Source organism: Festucalex cinctus, chromosome 9, assembly GCF_051991245.1.
Source record: "Festucalex cinctus isolate MCC-2025b chromosome 9, RoL_Fcin_1.0, whole genome shotgun sequence".
In the NCBI taxonomy this organism is placed as follows: domain Eukaryota; kingdom Metazoa; phylum Chordata; class Actinopteri; order Syngnathiformes; family Syngnathidae; genus Festucalex; species Festucalex cinctus.
The window spans coordinates 15,498,172-15,520,324 of NC_135419.1; the positions used below are offsets into that span (position 1 = coordinate 15,498,172).

At 38.9% G+C, this 22,153-nt stretch overlaps 3 protein-coding genes across 14 annotated transcripts; 1 reads left to right on the forward strand and 2 right to left on the reverse strand.

The window, feature by feature from the left end:
- The first annotated feature begins 704 nt into the window (after positions 1–704).
- Positions 705–19,533, forward strand: pld7 (phospholipase D family, member 7). Of its 5 annotated transcripts, none has more exons than XM_077532955.1 (13): positions 705–843; positions 5,045–5,225; positions 5,653–5,739; positions 7,265–8,251; positions 10,656–10,834; positions 11,048–11,219; positions 12,698–12,812; positions 12,887–13,014; positions 14,361–14,552; positions 14,643–14,782; positions 16,648–16,813; positions 16,893–16,992; positions 18,495–19,533. In XM_077532955.1, the coding sequence occupies exons 1-13, from the start codon at positions 824–826 to the stop codon at positions 18,695–18,697; spliced, it is 2,670 nt and encodes an 889-aa protein (XP_077389081.1). In that variant the 5' UTR covers positions 705–823; the 3' UTR covers positions 18,698–19,533. The 5 variants fall into 5 exon arrangements, with proteins under 5 accessions (XP_077389081.1, XP_077389083.1, XP_077389082.1 ...); XM_077532956.1 differs by lacking the exon at positions 705–843 and adding an exon at positions 4,281–4,303; XM_077532957.1 differs by lacking the exon at positions 5,653–5,739.
- Positions 891–5,526, reverse strand: gpr137 (G protein-coupled receptor 137). 8 transcript variants are annotated; one of them, XM_077532968.1, is made up of 8 exons: positions 5,381–5,526; positions 3,695–4,189; positions 3,571–3,620; positions 3,174–3,414; positions 2,283–2,432; positions 2,051–2,176; positions 1,813–1,931; positions 891–1,729 (listed from the first exon to the last, which is right to left on the reverse strand). In XM_077532968.1, exons 2-8 carry the CDS (start codon positions 4,064–4,066, stop codon positions 1,633–1,635), a joined length of 1,155 nt encoding a protein of 384 aa, XP_077389094.1. In that variant the 5' UTR covers positions 4,067–4,189; positions 5,381–5,526; the 3' UTR covers positions 891–1,632. The 8 variants fall into 8 exon arrangements, with proteins under 8 accessions (XP_077389094.1, XP_077389097.1, XP_077389091.1 ...); XM_077532971.1 differs by having other exon boundaries at positions 3,695–4,137; positions 5,381–5,439; XM_077532965.1 differs by having other exon boundaries at positions 5,245–5,390.
- On the reverse strand, positions 18,210–20,738 carry smim19 (small integral membrane protein 19). The gene is made up of 3 exons (XM_077532974.1): positions 20,485–20,738; positions 19,866–19,990; positions 18,210–19,622 (listed from the first exon to the last, which is right to left on the reverse strand). The coding sequence occupies exons 1-3, from the start codon at positions 20,616–20,618 to the stop codon at positions 19,558–19,560; spliced, it is 324 nt and encodes a 107-aa protein (XP_077389100.1). The 5' UTR covers positions 20,619–20,738; the 3' UTR covers positions 18,210–19,557.
- Between the last annotated feature and the right edge of the window lie 1,415 nt (positions 20,739–22,153).

Consider the following 22,153-nt stretch of genomic DNA (forward strand, 5'->3'; position numbering starts at 1 on the left):
TTCAGGAATTTTGTGCTAAAAACGCATTTTGATGTGTAATGATTTGGTTTACATTTCTAGAATTTAGTTTCTGCGAACTGAGGGTTAGAATGATGCTGCAAATATATTGAGACATCAAAACAATATGGGGATTTTTCTATTATTTCTAACACCTGTTTTGGATTTAACCCCCTCAGACCAGCATTTTTTTTCTTCTGCTGGGCATTTTTTTTTTTTTTTTACTCATTGTGACTTTTCCCCCCATAAGAACATGGAAAAAAATGTTTGGTTTTATCTCATATTTTTGTTATAGTGGATGCCAGGATAGCATGACTGTAACGTGTTATAAACATACCAAGTTGACATTTACATCAAAATACTTGATAGTTGATACTGGGATAGGCTCCAGTACCCCCGCGACCCTTGTGAAGAATAAGCGGTTTTAAGAAAATGGATGGATGGTGGATATACAGGACTGTCTCAGAAAATTAGAATATTGTGATAAAGTCCTTTATTTTCTATAATGCAATTAAATAGGCAAAAATGTCATACATTCTGGATTCATTACAAATGAACTGAAATATTGCAAGACTTTTGTTTTAATATTGCTGATTATGGCTTTTTTTTTTTTAACTTATCTGAGGAATATATATATTATATATGACCATATATTAAATAAATAAATAAAATTCGCCAACCGGAAGATGCCAGAACAATATTTCGTGTTTCGACACGGACATTTATTACTGACGGCAAAGCGGAGCTACTGGAAATTTAAACATGGAAATGTTTATGGAACGTTATATGGAAATGTTACACACTTGATGGCGAGCCGAACTGCTTGATGGACGGCCGTTGCTGGAGGTAAAAACACAACTTTAAATAACTTTAATAATCATGAACCACAAGTGTTGACATCATCCAAATTATGCGTTTTTATTGGTTTAGAAACACAAATGTCCACTGCATCTATGGAATCGAAGGGGTTAAGATTAAAAAAGTTATTTCATGTAGATTAGAAACAAACTTAACACAGCAAACATGCTGAACAAGTAGATTTTGTTTTCACAGGACATTTGGTCCAGTCAATGCCACATTGAAGTCATTTTTTTATTGTCAGCCAAACAATTAATACAATAAGTTAATTAAAACACAAGACAATAACAAAGTAACAATATAGAAAAATTACTATGAAAAATATATATATATTAAAAAAAAGATACAAATCTGTGATAGCAAAGAGTGCATTTATGAAAAGCTCCCAGAGATTATATACATTCTATTCAAGAGGAATGTTAATGGAGCTTTTCAATGAATTTTAAGAGCTTATTTCAAGTTGATTGTCCTCTAGAAAAGTGACAAATTGCAGTTAAACCCAAGTTCAGCCTTGTCAGAGAGCGCCGACTCATGTTTGACATTGTCTTCCCTGACAAGTTGGTTCCCTTTAATTAAGAGACAACTTTTTTTTTTTTTTTAAGTAGACGTTAAAAACACTAGAAGGTGCATCTGTAATGTTTGCTGACAATTCCTGAGGTTTTTAGTGCAAAAAAAAAAAAAAAAACCATGAATAAAACAGCGCAGACAGGTGGAGGTTCTACTGGTTGGCAATCTGTTTTTTGTTTTTCCTGTGTGATCCGTGCCCACATTCAGCCGTCAGTTTTGAGGGGTGGAGTAGAAAGAATGGTGCTGGTGACTCCGATCGGGGGGGTTCCTCGCAAACAGGAGAGGAGTGGTCTCCGATTCGTACCAGCTGGCAAAAAAGGATGGATATTAAGGATGGAATGAAGTTGACAGTATTACGGGTGCAGTCGGTCAGTCAGTCGGTGGGCAAACCTTGAGTGAGGCTGATAGGTGGAAGTCCACGGAGGAGCTACTTCCTCGTCGTTGCCTTGGGGGTCATCGAAGAAGTAAGGACGAGGTAGAGGTCTGTTGCTGACGGTCAAATTGTTTACCTGCCGCCATTACAAAACACATCGTGACTTATAGAATACGGTGGCGCCCTTTTGGCCACACAGTTTAGAATTCAACCATCATTTTTGGGTCAAATTAGGCGCAAGCTACTTTTAACCACCTCCTGAGTCGGCCGGCGAACTCTGAAGATGAGGATGAGCAGACTGCTTGGGAGCAGCTCCCAGATGAAGAGGATGGCGCCAAAGGCCAGGTAGCCCCTGTCGCCTAGTTCATTACGAAGGTCAGCCTTGAAAAAGTAAAAATACAAATATAATAGCAGCTTGGTGGTAGCATTTTTGTTTGATCACGCTGAAAACTTGCAAATGAGCTCCCGAGAGCCAAAATCCGAATACTTGGTCCGAGACGTTGTACCAGTCAAAGTCAAAAGACTCGACATGGTGGTGCTGAGACAGAACCAGGACGCTCAGGTTATAGCAAGCCCGACTGGCAAACAGCAAGATGATTGTGGCGCCGAGTGCTGCGGTACGACACACTGTCGTGCCCTGCAATGATGCAAACAATAATGATAATGAAAATCTGTTTGCATTCACTCACACATTAGTAGTATACAAATCAAAATGGAATTGGAGAAACGTGAGAATTGAAATTTGGTATAAAAATCACAACAGATGTGGAAAACACATCAGACAGACACCAGCCCACATACATGAGGAAGTTAGTTTGTAATAGTTTGGGGTTTTTCATTATACTAGTAGTTACTTTTAATTTCATTGTGACTTTTTTTTTTTTTTTTAATTCTGTTATTTTTGGATGTTTTTTGCTAGTTTTTATTAGATTCATTTTGTGGAAAATGCTTCATTTTATTTTTCTTCTTATTTCTGTTTTATTATTTATTTATTTATTTATTTATTTCATTTTTTTGTTGCTGAAAATATTTTTTTTCAATTTTTGATTTAGTTTTTGTTAGTTTTCAGTTACCAGGGAAAGCTTGTGTATGATTCTTTACCATCTGTTCTTATAAGATCTGGTTTGTTAGTTTTTTATTAGTTTCTATTTTGTGGAAAATGTTTCATATTATTTTTGTTTTTATTAGTTTTAGTTTTTTGGGGTTTTTTTGTTACTGGAAATATTTTTTAAATTTTTTATTTACTTTTTGCGAGTTTTCAGTTACCAGGGAAAACTTGAGTACTGTATAATTATTTACCACGTCTAAAATTAAATAACAACACAAGTGGGTAAATAATGTCGCAAATTTATTGCAGCAAATTTAGCAAATGTCTCACCTTGCTGGTCAAGTAGGGCCCGGTGGAGCGCGAGTGTCGCGTGAGCAGCAGCAGCAGGGCGGCGAGCAAGACGGCGTCCAGGATGAACAGCAAGTCGTTGACGAGCACCCGCACCAGGACCAGAGTCCAGGTCCGCTCCGCCGGCCCCGCGCCTTCGCCTCGGCCCCCGAGAGCGGCGCAGCCCACGTTGACGCAGAAGAAGACGGCGTTGAGCGCGCCGTAAATGCAGCGGGCCCGGCACCTGAAACAAAATGGAGTCTGTAATTTTATATTGAATACAGAGCAGATTCAAATAATTCCAGTTTATTCGTCAGATTTTTTTTTGTGTCAAATACATTATATAGTATTTTTTAAATACATTTTTATTTTTATTAATTTGCATAAAATGTTTACTCACAGGCGTTTTTCTGCATCTGAGCTGTAAGACTCCCTGGCTTTGAGTAGCACCTGTGAAATGACACATAACCAAGTTGATCGCGGATTTGGCAAAAAAGTAGTCATCTTAACCTGACATCTATCACCTGAGTGAAATACAAGTTGATGAGGCTCAGAGTGAAGAACTGCAGGCAGACAGGGAAGCAGTAGAGCAGCCAGTAGACCGCCACGGGCAGGTGGTTGGCCTCCAGCGCGTTTCGAAAGTAAAACGAAAACAAGGTGGTGCGCAGCGCCGCCCACAGCAGGCAGAGGAAGAGAAAGACGCTCTGGTAGCTCCAGCGTTTGTGCCTGTAGAGGTAGAGAAGCCAGAGCTGGGCGTACACCACCAGGAAGAGGCCGCCATACAGCGCCGCGTACAGGACGGTGAAACCCAGCTGGACCGAGGGGGCCACGGCGGGGCGCAGGGGCAGCGGGGCGGAGGAGTTGGGAGGAGGGAGGGCTGTGACTGGAGCTTCCATGGCGGTCTTGACACATCTAAAGGTCCATGTTGATGACAGTTCGCTCTCAAATGGACGTTAACGTGCGACACCTGACGGCAGGTACATGGACACACTGAGTCAGACTGTGCACAGTGGAGGTCTCTGATGAAATGAGCAGAAATGAAACATGAAAATGAAACAATGGTCAAACAAGGTCATGTTAACCTGACAAACATTTAGTACACAGTGGGTGCCTTGACAACAGTTTATGTGGAGGTAATCGTTTTATTCGCCTGGCACAAATGCCATGGGACTTTTAAATTACTTCCTTCTCCGGTTTAATTACAACATCAGATCTTGAGTAAACAGTTATCACTAAGCCGGTTAACATTTAGAATGATGTATATATTTTCTAAATCACTATTTTGGGGGCGGTACGAGGACTTTGAGACAAGAATAACCTTGACTTCTAGACAATATTAACAACTGTGTCAACAAGGTCGGATGTTTGTGTCAACAACACTATGCTAACTTCCGAGAGCTAAGCTAACCGTTCTCGACGTTCAGTTTTTATAGCGCAACAACGCGAGGATCGGATCATAAATTTCATACTGTCACTTCGTCGCTTGTTATTGACCCTAACGTATAAAATGATCACTTGAGTATTACACATTACCGACCTTATTTCACGGGGAACTGAGGTATCTTCAGTAGACGACGTTCCTGTCGTTACTTCCGCGTTACGTCGCATCCGTCCCCTGTGATAGGCGGAGCCTCGGGTTTTGATTCCAACCACCAATCAGCGATTAGCAGGAAATCGCGGTTACATTCGGTTGTTTTTGTGTACCCGCCAGAAAGCGCACACGAAACTGATTTGAATTGATATTTATTGGGCGCAAAACTAACCTAACCTGGCAGCGCATATTACTCATTGAACGCGTTGATTCGACAGTTGCAGTGCATTTCATTTTTCTTGCTTTCATGCACACTCGGCTACCTTCATCTTTATCTTAAAAGACGGCCAACAATGCCGATGGTTCTGCGACCCAGAAAATCCATGCGCCACATTGATGATGGAGACGATGACGAGGTGGGCCAAACGTCAGAAACAACCAAGAGTGAAACATCGGAAACAACCGCAACGCCGAAGAGGAAGTCCACCCTCCTGCCGAAGAAACCCACGTACGCGGACTATGCGGTGAGTAACATTACTCAACTTTTCCGCCTCCTTTTCCTCCTCAACCGAGCGAAGAAAAACTTCTCTGCGAGCCACGTAGAACGGCGACGGAAAAAGCAGCATCGCTAGCCGACTTGGACAGGAAATTGAAGGAAAAGGAAAAGAAGCAGCAGTACCCGGTGGCGTGTTGTAACACAGCCGCTTAATACACTCTGGACTGCAGCATTTGCTCATCGTCACAAGCTTTTATTGTTGGCTGTGAAGCGTTGCGCGTCCACATTCGCAAGCCTCTGCGTCATGGTAGGCCGTTTATTATGAGCCCGTTTTTTACACAGCCAAGAAGATGACTCATGGCGTTGTAGCTTAACCTATACCGCATGATTTTTTTTATTTTTTTTTTAGAGGTGGACTGGCGTTACTGACTTGGGAGGGTATTTTTTTGCCGCAGGAGTTCGAGGACTCCGACTCCGATAGCGAGGTGATGGAGAAAGTGCAGACCGATAATGAAGAGTCCGTGGAGGAGACAGATGACATGGTATTAGAATGTTTGATATCATCTTTTGTTTCTGAAGTGCCTTGGGAAAATATTCATAATACTTGAACTTTACTTTTCACGTTGTGTGTGTGTGTGACCCTACAATAACAAACATAAATGTTTTTGTTGTTGAGATTTTATGTGGTGCATCAAAACAAGGTAAGTGGAACGTAAATTATGGTTTACAAAATTGCACGCAAGTATAAATCTGAAAAGTATGTTGTGCATTTGTATTCAGCCCCCTTTGTTCACTCTTAATGCTCCTAAAAAGCAATTTAGTTGCAGGCTAAGTGATGCAATGTAAATACTGGTATTACTATATGTAAGTTACACTATTCAAACACCAATAGAATTTGACCCATTTATTCCAAAGTTTTGGGTGAGTGCTAATTTTGGATGGAGACCGATATAATCTACTTTTTTTTTTTTTTTTGGCCGATAACGGACCAATGCCACCCCTAGTAGAAATGATACCCGTTCTGTGAAGGCTTCAAATGTTTCGCTTGATAACACTAAGACCATTGAAGACCAAGGAATTCACACAAACCAATTAACGGCAGGGGGTTTAATACAAACGCACAGAGCATTTTTTCTGATTTTTATTTGCTTACAATTTTGAAAACAAATCATTTTCATTCCACTTTACAATAATGTGCTACTTTTGTGTTGGCCAATCACATAAAACCTCTGTTAAAAAAAACAAAAAAACATTCAAAGGATATGAATAAATGCTTTAAAAAACTATCTTTCAAGCGGTTTATCAATCCATCTCTGTACTTGTCTATCTACATTGGTCTGGGTAGCTAGCTAGCTAGCCTGGGTTCTATTAAGCTATCTAGCTAATCTATGCATGTTGACTATCCAGTCTAACTTTCTATCTGTCTATTCATCCATTCATAATTGAGAAGTGTTAAATAATTTAAGACAAGTGGGACTCAGGTTAACTCAGGTCAGCTTGTTGAGCATGTAGTGCTAACTAAACATGCTAACACTGTTTTGTTAAAGGCTGTTTTTTATCCTCTTGTATGCCATTAGATTGTGCAGTTGAACCTAATATTATGTCTTATAGTAAAGTACAGGGTGTCCAAAAAGTCATGACAGCGGAACCTCCATTTAACAGACAAAGGCCCTCTTACGCTTGAATAACGCTTGAGCCACCTGAAGGCTCAAGCTTTAATTTGAAACAATACCTGTTTTACGAAGGTTGTCCCAGTAGTTCCTGAGAGAAAAGGGTCAAAGCAAGGCTGTCAAAATTCGCCGTGCCGTAGCACACAAACCCCGCCTCCCATTGACCTAAAATGTGAGATTTAGTGTTGTGTCATCACTATCAACAAGTACACCAAATTTCATTCCAATTAATTTTTAATGATATATTTCCATGTGGTTTGTGATGGAACGGCCCAAATGGGGGATAAAATTTTTTTTAGTGACTTTTGGCACACACTGTACCACAGTAAAGATTTTGGTTAGTAAAAGATACTTGACATCAACATCATATTCTAATCAGTATTTGCGTGCTCTTCAGGAAGTGAAACACTGCAGTGTCGTCCTAGACCGTCTCGGCGATAAGACGCCAAGGAGAGGATCGGACGAGCGAGACGACATGAGCCGCAAAAGCACCAAGCCCGCCTCGCGCATCCCGACTTTCCAGAAGCGCCCTGCCGCCATGAGCACCGAGTCGCCCGTCTCCAAAAAGGATCCTCCCGCTGGTGCCGCCCAGCCTGCCGACAAACCCGCAAGCGCCGACTCGTCAAAGTCCAAATTAGCTGACATTTGCGAAAAAGCGCCCCCGCGGCCGCTACCCCCGAAAATCCCGAGCGGCACGCAACAGACGTCTGCAGCGGCTGCCCCCAAAGGCTACGTGTGGTCTGAGTCGCTGCTGCCCGGTCTGATGGTCAGCCCCAGGCCCGCCCTTCGAGCGGAGGAGAGTCTCATCCGAGAGGAAAACAGTTGCCAATACGCAGAGATTGATAGCGCCGCAAGCCGTCTTCCATGCGCGGACCCGCCTCAGGAAGGAAGTCCTCGGAGGTCTTACATTGCAGCAAAGATAAATATTAATCTTAAGCTGCCCAAACATCTCCCTTGCATTCCCGACGCTAGCCAAACGGAGGCCATCGTGGACGAAACACCACCATGGGAGACCGAAGATCCAAACGCAGCTGAGTCGAATGACTTGAGATCTTCATCGGACATCGATAGCGAGGATGATCAGGCATCGGACGATCAAGATTTGGATAATCAGGCGTCGGACGATCAGGATTTGGATGATCAGGATTTGGACGACCAGGATTTGGACAATCAGGCGTCGGACGATCAGGCGTTGGATGAACAACCGTCGGATGAACAGACATTGGAAGATTCCGGCGGTGCAGAGGACCATAATGAGACGCAAGCTAGCCAAATGGACAGCGAGGACGTCGCAAAGGAAGAAGCTGAAATTGATGACGAATCTTCCGCCTGTGCGCCGGAAAAAGATCAGCCTGCCGACGTTCCATCGACCAAGTCGACAAAGGTGAGTTTGCAGGTGTTAACGGCGCTGAGAAGCCACTCCCCATCCGACCCTAGTTTGCTAATAATTGCATCACTTCTAGGGCTGTAGGATTTTGAAAAATCTCATTTTGATTTTCTGTAATATTGTGATTTGAACTGCAGCATTGATATTTAGTAGGGGTGTTAAAAAAAAATCGATTCGGCGATATATCGCGATACTACATCGCGCGATTCTCGAATCGATTCAATAATCGGCAGAATCGATTTTTTTTTTTTTTTTTTTTTTTTTTTTAGGATTCACACCTTGAGCATGGAAGAATGTTATATGAACGGCACATTAAGCCTTAATATTTTTATTTTAATGCTGTTCAAACATGAAACAGATTACAACCTCTATAAGACTGAAATTTCAGATAAATAAATAATACATTTTCATATAAATCTTACACTCTACAAGCTTACTGATTAGTATTTTCTAAATATGAAAAAAAAATTCGCAACAATCGACTTATAAATTCGTATCGGGATTAATCGGTATCGAATCGTGACCATTCGTATCGGGATTAATCGGTATCGAATCGAATCGTGACCTGTGAATCGTGATACGAATCGAATCGTCAGGTACTAGGCAATTCACACCCCTAATATTTAGTATTGACTACAACAGCTTCACACAATTCTTTGTTTTACAATACTTTGTCTAATAGTACCGTATTTAACTTGGCAACAGAGAGAGAAAAAACAGCTGTTTGTTTTTGTGCCAATTTTATTGTATCGTGGGGGGCTGGGTAGAGTGTCATTAACATTGTCATGTTGTAATGTGTTTTTAAAAAAAAATAGCAGAAATATGCTAATTTTAAAAAAGCGAATATCTCCCGTTTAATCGGTCGTGTCCTAATAAATATCCATCACAATCTAGAAACTAGGGGTGTCAGGTGATTAAAATTTTGCATGACTTCAATAGATTAATCACAAATTTTATATCTGTTCTGAATGTATAAAAAAAAATATTTTTCATGCCCTTGTTAACATAAAAATGGGAAAAATTGTTAAACTAATGGAAATATATCTGCATCTTTAGGTCTTTGATACAATAATTTCACAATAATTCATAAAATTGAGTTTAAAAAAAGTACTGTAAAAAAGGAGTGATATTGATTTGTGTTGAGGTCATTTTTCTGACACTAGATGGTGTAATTGCATTTATAAGATGTTGGTGACAGCTCAGTGCAGTTTTCTTTTCATATTACTATTTAACATGCAGTAACTTGTGAAATTCTGCACATTTTTAAAATGGTAAAATATAGGGGTGTTAAAAAATCGATTCGGCGATATATCGCGATACTACATCGCGCGATTCTCGAATCGATTCAATAAAAAAAAATCTATTTTTTTATTTTATTTTTTTTTCAGCTATGAATTGTTCATTCGGTAGTCTTACCGATTCAACGTCTTATCATCATTGCCTTTTTTTTCTTTTTCTTTTTTGTGTGTGTGTGAATCGATTTTTAAACTTCCATTTTTAATGGAAAAATATTCAACATAACGTCTGACTTCGGGTTAGGATTCACACCTTGAGCATGGAAGAATGTTATATGAACGGAACATTAAGCCTTAATATTTTATTTTAATGCTGTTCAAACATGAAACATATTACAACCTCTATAAGACTGAAATTTCAGATAAATAAATAATACATTTTCATATAAATCTTACACTCTACAAGCTTACTGATTAGTATTTTCTAAATTTGAATGAAAAAAAATCGCAACAATCGACTTATAAATTCGTATCGGGATTAATCGGTATCGAATCGTGACCTGTGAATCGTGATACGAATCGAATCGTCAGGTACTAGGCAATTCACACCCTAGTAAAATACAACTTCACCCCATTCTTCACAAATATATGCATTATTATGAAATTTGTTACTGCTAAATTTTGACTTGGATGTATCTACTGCGTTGTGACTGGAATCCCCCCAAGTCCAGGCTTTCCAAGTCAGGGGCGGTCATTAATCGCACGTTAAAAAAAACAATTAGTGGCGTTAAAGGAACTTTAAATAAACAAAAAATTAACACACTAATTTTGACACCCTTAATAGAAACAATAAGGGAGTCGGGGACAAACTTCACATTTGCACTAAAAAACTTCCGGCATTCAATAAAAGGCATCGACATGGACTCTCCTGCCTAACCAAACAGATTAAAACAAACCAAAAGTGTGAGTTAAACTGGCCACCATGCCTGTTACCGTGGTGACCACCTCAACTGAGACTTCTAGCTACATGCGTTTAGCCACACCCTGCGCAAATAGCTTTGGCACGCTATAACATTCCAAAGATGTTTCTCAGTCTTGTAGTTAAGCTGTTCCCAATTTTCACTCAATAAAAATGACAAAACTCATTCGTCCTCTCTTTTTTGCAGAGATCCCGATGTGGCAGCTTCGCCCTGTACTTCTTGCTGCCGGCTACTCTGCTGCTTCTTGGTATGCACGCGTGGCACTTTGGCCTTCCCCTGTCGGTCAGCCAGCTCGCTGCTCATATGGAGCTGCACTGGCTGGAGGACATGGGCCCAATCATGGAGCAGTGTAGCAGGGATTGTAGGTGAGGAATTTGTTTGTTTTTGTTTTTTTTAAAAAAAAGTTTCTAAAAATGCTTATTCCGTTTGCGTGCAGCATAACAGCTAAATGCCGCTTCACCGTCTCTGCTTTGAACTCGGGGCTCCGCTAATCGATCCGAGTCTGGCAGGCATCAGAACCCTTGTGGGTTCATATCCAGTTTGCATTTCTTGAAATGAGTTTTTCCCCGTGTGTTAAGAGTCAACCTCGTGGAGAGCATCCCGGCGGGTTTGTACCCGTCCAGCCTGTCGCCGCAGCAGATCACTGAGGCCAGCTGGCTCAGGCTGCTGGGCAAGGCCAACAGCTCGGTCAGCATCGCCGCCTTCTACGTGACGCTGCGCAGCAACCAGTCCAACTTCAACGACACCCAGGCAAGGGAAAAGCGCTTCGGGTCGGGGATTCGCGTGACCTCGCCCGCGTTCTCCTCTTGACCAGGTGGCAAATCCAGGTCCAGAAAGTCAAAACCAGTGATAGTTTCGTTGATGAAAAATTTTCATCACAATTTTTTTTTTTTTTTTATCCAGACGAAAATTAAACGAAAACTAAAATAGAAGCTATTCATTGAGACTGTAACGATAACTAAAATTGACTACCAGTTACAGTTTCATCAATCACTAAAATAGCAGTACCGAAAATTCGCACAATCCAATCAGAAGAAACTGTTACTGGACTTAATTTCATGTTCAAACATGATTACATTCTTTGTGCAGCTGTAAGATTAATCTCAAGCAATTTTGCACTTTTTTTTTTTTATTTAGTGAAAACTGTTATTATTGTCAGTTCATCATTTTTCATTTAAACAAATAATGACGCCATTGTATTAATTAAATGTCTTGCGTGTTAAACTACAGATACAAATAGATGGGTTGTAATTCTCTGTATAAAAGTTGAAATGTATGCTGAAGGAAAATAGACTAAACTGTCAATTTAGTCGACTAAAATTGCTCTTTATTTTCGTCGATTAAAACTAAAATAAAATCAGATGACTAAAAGTGAAAAGACTAAAACAAAATTAAAATTTCTTGTCAAAATTAACACTGGTAAAAACCCTGCCACAGTTTGGCTTTAGCCATTGATACAAGCTAGTTAGCTCCCTAGCAGAGACCTGGATTTGCCGCCTGTGTTTACAGTACTGAACAATCGATCAAAATCATGATGTCAGCAGAGATGGAAAATCCGGGTCCAGAAAGTCAAAACTCTGCCACAGTTTGGCTTTAGCCCCTCGTGCAAGCTAGCTACCTAGTAGGTAAACAAGCACCCGGGGAGCTAGCTAGGAAGTTAGCTAGCTAGCACACTGGGGCTAAATCCAAACTGTGGCAGGGTTTTTACTTTCTGGACCTGGATTTGCCACCTGTGTTTACAGTGCTGAACAATCGATCAAAATCATGATGTCAGCAGAGATGGAAAATCTGGGTCCAGAAAGTCAAAACTCTGCCACAGTTTGGCTTTAGCCCCTCGTGCTAGCTAGCTACCTAGTAGGTAAACAAGCACCCGGGGAGCTAGCTAGGAAGTTAGCTAGCTAGCACACTGGGGCTAAATCCAAACTGTGGCAGGGTTTTTACTTTCTGGACCTGGATTTGCCACCTGTGTTTACAGTGCTGAACAATCAATCAAAATCATGATGTCAGCAGAGATGGCAAATCCTGCTTTAGAAAGTAAAATCCTTGCCACAATTTGGCTTTAGCCCCACGTGCTAGCTACCTAGCAGGTAAACAAGCACCCGGGGAGCTAGCTAAGAAGCTAGCTAGCTAGCACCTTGGGGCTAAAAACAAACTGTGGCAGGATTTTTACTTTCTGGACCTGGATTTGCCACCTCTGTCTCTGACGTGGCCACGTCACATGTTTACAGGGCAGGAAGGTCTTTGAGCAGCTGAAGCAACTTCTTTCCAAAAATGTGAAAGTCAAAATCGCCGTCAATAGCCCGCAGACTGCCACTCAGGACACCAGTGAACTGGCCGCGGCAGGTATTTAAAAGGAAGACTTGTTTCCCAATCACACACGGCGGTGACCTCACAGTGACATTTGCGTTGTCAATCAGGTGCTAAGATCAGGGAGGTGGATCTGAAGTCTGTTTCTGGAGGTATCATGCACACCAAGCTGCTGGTGATTGATGACAAGCACTTCTACTTGGGTAGCGCCAACATGGACTGGCGCTCTTTGAGTCAGGTAAAAAGAGAAGTGGGGGGGGGAGCGTTCTGGCGGGCGGGTCAGGCGGGATTCCAAATTCGAAGAACTAGAGCCGCAGCCCGGCCCACATTTGGGTACTGGCCTGATGTGTGTTCAAAAATTTCAACAGTTTTCACGCAGCTTTACACCGCCCAAAATCAGCATAATTTTTCATTGCGAACAGCGCATCGCCACGACAACAGCTTTGAAAATATAAATAAATAATATGAATCTAAAATACTTGCTTTTTATTTTTCATCTTGAGCTTTACATGGAACTCCCAGTTTCAAGACAATCGGATAAGATCACTAGGAGTTCCTCAAATGTGACCTCTATAAAATGGGGCCAAGTTTGATTTAAAAAAAAAAAAAAAAAAAAAAAAAAAAAAACTGAAAATGGCGGACTTTCTGTTAGATTTAGCAATTATTACACTTCACAATAATAAAATCACTATAATCGTTAAAAAAAGTATTTTTTTTTCCAAATTGAGACATTTGCACTGTTTTTTTTAATTTTTTTATTTATTTATTTTAAATAACTAATTTAATACATTTTGTTCCATCCAAAAGGACTTTGCATAATTATAGTGTTTCAAAAAATTTTGTCTTAATATTTTTTGTTTTGTACGTTTAGGTGTTTTCTTATATTTTATATTTGTTTTGTATGTTTTAAACATTGTATTTTGTACCAAATGATAAATGATCGTTCTGCTGCACAGTATACAAGCTGCACATATTTATATATTATTATTGTTATTATTGTTATTGTTATAAATTCTGTTTGGTCCAAACAGAATTTATATATATATATTTTTAATTGGTCTTAATATTTTTTTAATGCTGCTTAAACATTTTCATGTTTTGTACCAAAAAATAAATAAATTGTTAGAAAAATCATGATTTAAATTATTGCCAAAATAAATGTGATCATTATTATTATTTTTTCCCATAATAGAGCAGCTCTACCTACGGGTGTGGCCTGGCCAAAAGTTGCTTAAAGTGACATGTGGGTGGTGAAATATAATTCTCATTCAGATGAGAAACTTTCTCATTCAAACAAGAAACTTTCTCGTCCAAATGGTTCTTGGACGAGTTGTATGAAAGTTTCTCATTAGAACGAGAAAGCTTTCTCGTCCGAATGAGAAACGTACAGTTCATTTTCTCCCCACAAATGGAACTTTAGGCTCCGTAAAAAGTTTTTTTTTTTTTTTGTTTTTTTTTAAATACAAAATGTACGCAATTGTGACTTTCGAAGTTTCGGACCAATGCCAGCAATAGTTGACTTTTGAAGGCGGTCCGTTAGCGTGACCTGGGCGGGGTCAGTAAGCGTTTGTTTGTGGCCGTCAGGTGAAGGAGATGGGCGTGGTCGTGGAGGACTGCAGCTGCCTGGCTCAGGACGCCGCTCGCATCTTCGAGATGTACTGGAGCCTCAACGGGTCGCTGCCGCCGTACTGGCCGGCTCGCTTGACCGCCCGCTCCAGCTCCCAGCATCCTCTGCGGCTCAATTTCAACGGCGTCGCCGCACGAGTTTATTTGTCTGTGAGTTGCAGCGTCGCTTTTGAAATACGCAAACTTTTGTTTTTTCAAACATTTCCTGTCACTGCTTGGCTTTGCGTCTTCTTCCGCCAGAGTTCCCCTCCGCAGATCTCGGCCCGCGGACGCTCGGACGATCTGGCCGCCATCTTGTCCGTCATCGCCGATGCTCGGGAATTCATTTTCATATCGGTCATGGACTATCTTCCTCTGGCCGAGTTCACCAAGCCGCTCAGGTTACAAAACTTCTATTTGTGTCCCTTTTGAATTATTAGACCAATATGTTTTTTTCAGGATTATTACTAGTCAAGGAGAGCAATAACCCATATTTAGAGCTGATATTCAATTTCAGTACAAGGGAAAAAATATTGGTGTAAAAAAAAAAATACATATATATATATATATATATATATATATATATATATATATATATATATATATATATTAGGGGTGTGAATTGCCTAGTACCTGACGATTCGATTCGTATCACGATTCACAGGTCACGATTCGATTCGATACCGATTAATCCCGATACGAATGGTCACGATTCGATACCGATTAATCCCGATACGAATTTATAAGTCGATTGTTGCGATTTTTTTTCATTCATATTTAGAAAATACTAATCAGTAAGCTTGTAGAGTGTAAGATTTATATGAAAATGTATTATTTATTTATCTGAAATTTCAGTCTTATAGAGGTTGTAATCTGTTTCATGTTTGAACAGCATTAAAATAAAAATATTAAGGCTTAATGTGCCGTTCATATAACATTCTTCCATGCTCAAGGTGTGAATCCGAAAAGAAAGAAAAAAAAACAACGATTCTGCCGATTATTGAATCGATTCGAGAATCGCGCGATGTAGTATCGCGATATATCGCCGAATCGATTTTTTTTAACACCCCTAATATATATATATATATATATATATATATATATATATATAAAATCCAACTCTTGACTACTAGCAAATGTTTATTTACTTTGTAGATTTGATAGAATTGAATAATTCCACGATAATCTACGATAAAACTTATAATAATAATAATAATAATAATAATAATCTAAATATTTAATAAATAAATAAAAATAAATACATATGAATAAATAAATAATACTAAATAAAAAACAATTATTCATATAAAAATATGAAGAAATATAAATACATGATATATAAATATATATTATATATAAAAATACAAATAAAAAAATAATATAGATATAAATAAATAATAAAAAAATAAAATTAATACATATGAATAAATAATAAAATAATTCATAATATAAAAATATAAATATCATATAAATACATAAATAACAATAATGCATAAAAATACATCATAATGATAATAATAAACAAGCTGAGTCTTCTTTTCCTGAGGACTTGCCTCCATTTCCTCGCCACTTATGAGGCGCTCCCCCTAGTGGCCCACCAAGTAATTGCTCAATAAGTCATGACCAATGGAGCCGTTATAGTGGCTGTATATGAACTATGAATATGATACTTGTGTGGACGTATTGATAATCTATCGGGAGACAAAGTATCACGATTTCTTGGGAGTAGTAATATGGCGGCCTCGCTGCTTCAAGTCTTGACCCATCAGATCAGTGGTTCGCCTTCTTCTACGCTTACTGTTAACTCCCTATGGCAGCGCTACAGCGCCACTCCAGACTTGGCATATATATTACAGCCATTTAAATGTCACTTGCGTCTTCGTTTGGACACTCGCCAGTCTTGAGACGGTTCTGTCTGTACAAGATTTACTTGAGGAATGAAGCTAGTTTTGCTTATGTTCAAACAGGGTCTTCATGTCTTGCTTCACACTCCCCCATCACTGTTTAGTTTCTTTTTAACTTCAAATAACTGAGTTATAAAATTATTGCATCAACATACTAAAAGATACATTTTATTTAGTCACCCTATTTTCTACTTTTATGCATACAAGTGTATGAACAACTTGAAAAATGTTTTATTGTATTTAGAATAATGTGCGATTAATCCCGAGTTAACGATGGAAATAATGAGGTTAATTCAATTAATTTGAAGTTGTATCATTAAATTAGATTTGATGATTGTTCCGCGTCCCGTCCTCGCCCTCAGATTCTGGCCCGCCATCGACTCGGCCCTGCGCGCCGCCGCCTGCGCCCGGGACCTGAAAATCCGTCTGCTGGTCAGCTGCTGGGAGCACTCGCCCGCCGCCATGTTCACCTTACTGCAGTCGCTGCTCGTCCTCAAAAGGCCACCATTGAAATGTGACATCGAAGTGGTGGGTGACGGAATTTAGTCATCATTTTGGTCATTTCATTTGGATACTGAACCGCCTTTTGTTTTGTTTTTCTCCGCAGAAAGTTTTCACATTGCCTTCAACCGCCGAGCAGATGAAGATCCCGCACGCTCGCGTCAACCACGCCAAGTACATGGTCACCGACCGAGTCCTCTATATCGGTCAGTCTCTTTATTTTTTTCTTCTTTTTTTTTTTTTAACTCAACTCGTGACATAGAAGCGTGACGGTATATTGATATCGCGATAAATCGTGATACTTTGTCTCCTGATAGATTATCGACGCGCCTATGCAAGTATCGCGATATTTGTAGTTAATATGCAGCAACTATAAAGGCTCCATTGTTCATTACTTATTGAGCAATTACTTGGCGGGCCACTAGGGGGAGTGCCTCATAAGAGTGGTGGGGAAATGGACGCAAGTCTTCAGGCGAAGAAGACTCATAAGCTAACTTTTACTTGTGTAACTGACTCAGTTTTGCATACGTTTCTATGAAAAATGTATATTATATCTTATCGTATTAAAACGTATTTTATGTTTTGACTTTCTGAAGCACACAATTTCTGAGGAGCATTCATATTGATTTAATATTTAAGTAATTTTATTTATTACCTTTTACAATGTTACACAAAAAAAGTGTAAGTTTATAAAATGAAACAATTGACTATTTTGAAAGACAAATTTGTTTACAGAAAGTTTGTCTCTGTTAAGAAGACATTTGTATTTGTTTAAAAAAAAAAAAATACACGAAAGTACTCACTGTGAAGAAGACACCGGTTTTAATTAGGGATGTTCGATACCACTTTTTTTTCAGACAGATACCGATACCGATACTCAGACCCTCAGTACTCACCGATACCGATACCAACTGCCGATACCAGTAGTACATTTTGACAAATAAAAAAAAAATCACTAAAAGATATTTTTAAACAAATATATTTCCTTTCATTTTGACCAAAAAAAACAGGAGTCTTAACTCTCAAAATAAAACACAAAAATGCTTAAATGTTTAAGATTCACAATTTTGAAGTATTTCCAAACCGGTGAAGTTTTGGTGAAAAACTGCTGCAAGCTAGCGCTACTTACAGGCAAGCAGGACTCACTTGTACTTGTCTGCGTCAAGAGTACTCGAGTACTTGAAAAAAGGCTGGTATCGGTACTCGCCCATCCCTAGTTTTAATACTGTGTTTTTTCAGTGACATACAAAAAAACATTGAAGAAACATCAATTGATGTCGAGCAGTTTTATCGTGGATTTATTACCTGACCGACAGATATATCAATAATCGCAGTATTGTCGTATCGTGAGATGAGCCTTGTATTGCATATTGTATCGATATCGCGGTATTGGCCTATGCAATATGCAAAGACATGCAATAAGTTTGATATAGAATTTTATGCTTTTGTCTGAATTTGACCAGTCACTGTCAGGTTTTCCTGTTTGACATTTATTAAACATGACAAAAAAGGAGAGAAGACAGTTCAAAGCTCGCGAGGAGAGGAACTGATACAATTCACGAACTGTACGCTGAACAAAAATCCCCTCCTCACCCTCTCTTTTTATTTGGTTTCCACGCCCCAAGTTACGTGGACATTCCAGCCCTAGTTCCCACCCCTAACGTGGCAGTCACGACACATTTTTTTTTCTCCCCCCCCCCCCCCCCAGGCACATCCAACTGGTCCGAGACCTACTTCACCGAGACCGCCGGAGTGGGTTTGGTGGTGAACCAGACCGACTCGGAGGTCAAGCAAGACCAGCGCACTCTGCAGAGCCAAGCGGTGGCGCTCTTCCATCGCGACTGGATGTCGCAATACTCCAGCTTTCTGGCGCCCGCCGACGTCAGAATCTGCTCTCGCATGCCGCACTGAATTCCCAGATGATCCATTTTTTCCCCCCCTTTGCTGCCTTTCCAAATTCACATCTCTGCCTTTTGCTATTTTTAGCACGCTTTGCGACAACTGCGGGAAAACGCTGTGTATATAATTTCTGTTTTCATGGTTGCTTTCAAATTTTGTTTTTGTACAGTTTTTGCGCTAAGTGCTGTTGAACTACCAATCTCATCTGTACTTTTTTTTTTTTTTTTTTGCCTGGAGCAATTTGTATATGTTCTGCATGTTAATTTAAAAAATTCAGGGTATGCAACACAAAAAGCTGGGAAAGAAATGTTAAATACTGAGAAAAAAAGAAAAAGTGATACTTGATTAGGAAGACTGAACCCAAATGTTTTGTCTTGAAGAATCTTGTCATTACGTCATCGTTCCTTTAGGGGTTCTTAATTTGAATGCAATCTTATTATGGAACGTTTCTCAATGTTGTTCAGCTATGAAAATGAGGGAACTGGTTGTGTAAGAAAATATTTTGAAGTACATTTAGTTTATTAATAAAAACATTTAATCCCCCTTCAGACCCACATTTTTTCCCACATAACAACATGGGTGAAAAAAATTGGGGTTACCTAATTTTTATTTGTTATATTGGCTTTAAGTTATGTCATGTTAAATTTAAATTCAGTGCACATTACAAAGTGTTCTTCATTTTTTATACTCCCAGCATGATGGAAGTTCCTCAAGTGGCTACTCAGGTTCATATAATTTTGTAAGATGCTGACTCTAAAGTCCAAAATGTCACGACTTCACCTTGTCTTCTCCATGCAGTATTGCAAAAAAAACAAAAAACTGGGCCAAATAAAGGCAATCGTACTGTACATCATTTTCTTGTCCAAACGATCTCATTCCATGGAAAGCTGAACACTATCTGTCTGGCCTTGATGCTGTTGCTGATCATATTTCCGAGCTGGAACACACAACGCAGATCTTAATGTTGGGACATCGCAAAGGAAAATAAACAATCCAATTTCACTCACGTGTCTGAGAATAATGTACAACTTATCTTTGTTCAACGACATTACATATATGCACGCAATGTATCGTGATAGGCAGAAGTTATTCTATGTATCGGATTTTCGTGATATTTTTGTTCAGTCCGTGAGATGATTTCCTCGGCACAACGAGAAAGCAAGAGTTGATAGATACCAACCTAGTGAGTACATCTCCAACTGTTGTCTGAGACGGACCTTCTGCAGGCTGTCGTAGAAGTTGGGCTCTGGGCTGCTCCCAACGCTGGGAGGCAGCGTGAAGATGCGCATGATCTTCCGCTTATTTCTACAAAACACAATTTGGATGCATCACTGGAAGGAAATTGCGTCTTATTTTGTTACATATTAGACCCCCCAAAAACTCATTCAGGAGACAAGACAACAAGCTTACTCAAACAGATACCAGATTATTTATACATACAGACATTTCACAGTCAGATGTGACAGACTTATCCCATGTTTTTGTAAATGGTGTATTACTAAGATTAATAGTCATTCGAAAATCTAAGGCCATTTTCCGCCTCACCTCCTATGAAATTTCAAAAAATCCACTCTCAAATCAAATCACCAGGGAAATTTTTAACGTCCATAAAATCCAAAATGTGGGGGCGATCGTTTTAATATGATAAGAGGCTGAGTAGAGAAGTGCAGATGAATTTTGGTGACGATTTTTTTTTCAGACATTAGACTGCCCCGATGATGGAGCTGGGCGAATCAAGTTATATATTTTTTTCTTATAATCAATAGAACAATGTTAAGTAGAAATCGGAGTGAGCTCACTTTCTGGCGTATATTAGCAGGCCGAAGCTAACCAGAATAACCAGCAGGTAAACGTTGGTGGCCTCGTTCCAGGCTTCGTGAACAGAGTAGTCGATGGATTCGGGCTCGTTTCCCAAAAGGCCGTGAGCCCCCATGCACACGCCGCGTAAGCGCCCGAACGATAAAAGTTGGCTGAAGAACTGTGCTACTCGAGTATCTTAAATACAGTCAAACTAGCTTGTGAATTAGCTTCTCCCCGTTGTAAACACGATTACGTCACGGTTACGTATTTCCGGTTTCTAGTAGATTATTTTTATTTTATTTTATTTTATTCAAAATTACGAATCACAAAACGACCAGAATTGATGTTGTCTCTATTTATTTATAAAATACATATTTTACATAGACCGCACAATTAAATTGATAAGATTCAATTAAAAAAGTAAATGTAAGTTGTTTTTTTCTTTTTTAAATGTCCATGTATAGTAAGGCGTTTTTTTCTTCTTTTTTAAATGTCCATGTATAAAGCGTTTTTTTTTTAAATGATTATGTATAGTAAGGTTGTTTTTTTTTATGACATGTATAGTAAGGTGTTAAAAAAAAAACACGACCATGTAAACTAAGACGTTTTTTAAAATGACTATGCTAAGTGTTTTTTTTTTTTTAAATGACCATGTATAGCAAGACGTTCTTTTAAAAAAAACAAAACAAACAAAAAAACAACAACAAAAAACGACTATGCGGGTTCTTTTTAAACGACCATGTATAGTAAGTTGTTTTTTTTGGTTTTGTTTTTTTTAACAACCATGAGTAAATTTGTAAAGCATTAAAAACAACAACAACAACAACAAAAACGCCTTACTATACAATTGGTCGTTAAAAAAACACCTTACTATACATGGTTGTTTAAAAAATAAAACAAACGCCTTACTATACATGGTCATTTTTTTTCATTCATTCATTCATTCTTTTTTAAACACGCTTTACTTTACAGGGTCGTTTTTTTGTTTTGTTTTTTGTTTTAAGTACCATGTAGTGAGACGTTTTTGTTTTTTTTAAACGACCATGCATATTCAGGCGTTTTCTTGTTTATTTACAACCATGAACAAATAGTAAGGCTTTTTTTTTTTTTTTTTTACGACCATGGGTTTTAGGGTTAGGTTTGTAAGGCATGGTCATTAAAAAACAAAAAACAAAACACCTTATACATGTTTGTTTAAAAACAAAAAACAACAAAAACGCCTTACTACTGTATATGGTCATTTTTTTCACATTCATTTTGTTTTTTTAAGACATGTCCGTTTTTTTTTCTTTTTAATAAATAAAAGCTTTACTACTATCCATGATCATTTACAAAAAAATAATCAGTCATATATATATATATATATATATATATATATATATTGTCATTGCTGCACTGCTAATGTGAAGCACATGCGATTTGTATCAAATCTGTTGGCCCTCTGGGGGGCACCTGCTAGATAAGGGGCCCCAAGCCTTAGCTTAATGGCAAACTCGCGCATTATAAATAAAATGATATCTCGTGCCACGTAATGTATTCATAACCTCGAAATGTTGAGTGACGGTTGTAAACAAGCCAAGTAAAAAATGTTATTTTCATGCAAGCTGTTGGACTTTCTGGCCCGTGAGCAAATAATAAAAAAAAAAAAGTAAGTACAGTACCCAGTTG

Excerpts from the sequence above, each read along its gene's own strand:
- pld7 (XM_077532955.1), top strand. The coding sequence starts at position 824 with ATGGACGGCCGTTGCTGGAG. Across the intron at positions 14,553-14,642 it reads CCGCACGAGTTTATTTGTCT|AGTTCCCCTCCGCAGATCTC; the intron begins GTGAGTTGCAGC and ends TTCTTCCGCCAG. Across the intron at positions 16,993-18,494 it reads CGACCGAGTCCTCTATATCG|GCACATCCAACTGGTCCGAG; the intron begins GTCAGTCTCTTT and ends CCCCCCCCCCAG.
- gpr137 (XM_077532968.1), bottom strand. The coding sequence starts at position 4,066 with ATGGAAGCTCCAGTCACAGCCCTCCCTCCTCCCAACTCCTCCGCCCCG. Across the intron at positions 3,415-3,570 it reads TCAGATGCAGAAAAACGCCT|GTGCCGGGCCCGCTGCATTT; the intron begins GTGAGTAAACAT and ends ATTTTGTTTCAG. Across the intron at positions 2,177-2,282 it reads GGTACAACGTCTCGGACCAA|GCTGACCTTCGTAATGAACT; the intron begins GTATTCGGATTT and ends TACTTTTTCAAG.
- smim19 (XM_077532974.1), bottom strand. The coding sequence starts at position 20,618 with ATGGGGGCTCACGGCCTTTTGGGAAACGAGCCCGAATCCATCGACTAC. Across the intron at positions 19,991-20,484 it reads CTGCTAATATACGCCAGAAA|AAATAAGCGGAAGATCATGC; the intron begins GTGAGCTCACTC and ends TGTGTTTTGTAG. Across the intron at positions 19,623-19,865 it reads GTTGGAGATGTACTCACTAG|CTCGGAAATATGATCAGCAA; the intron begins GTTGGTATCTAT and ends TGTGTGTTCCAG.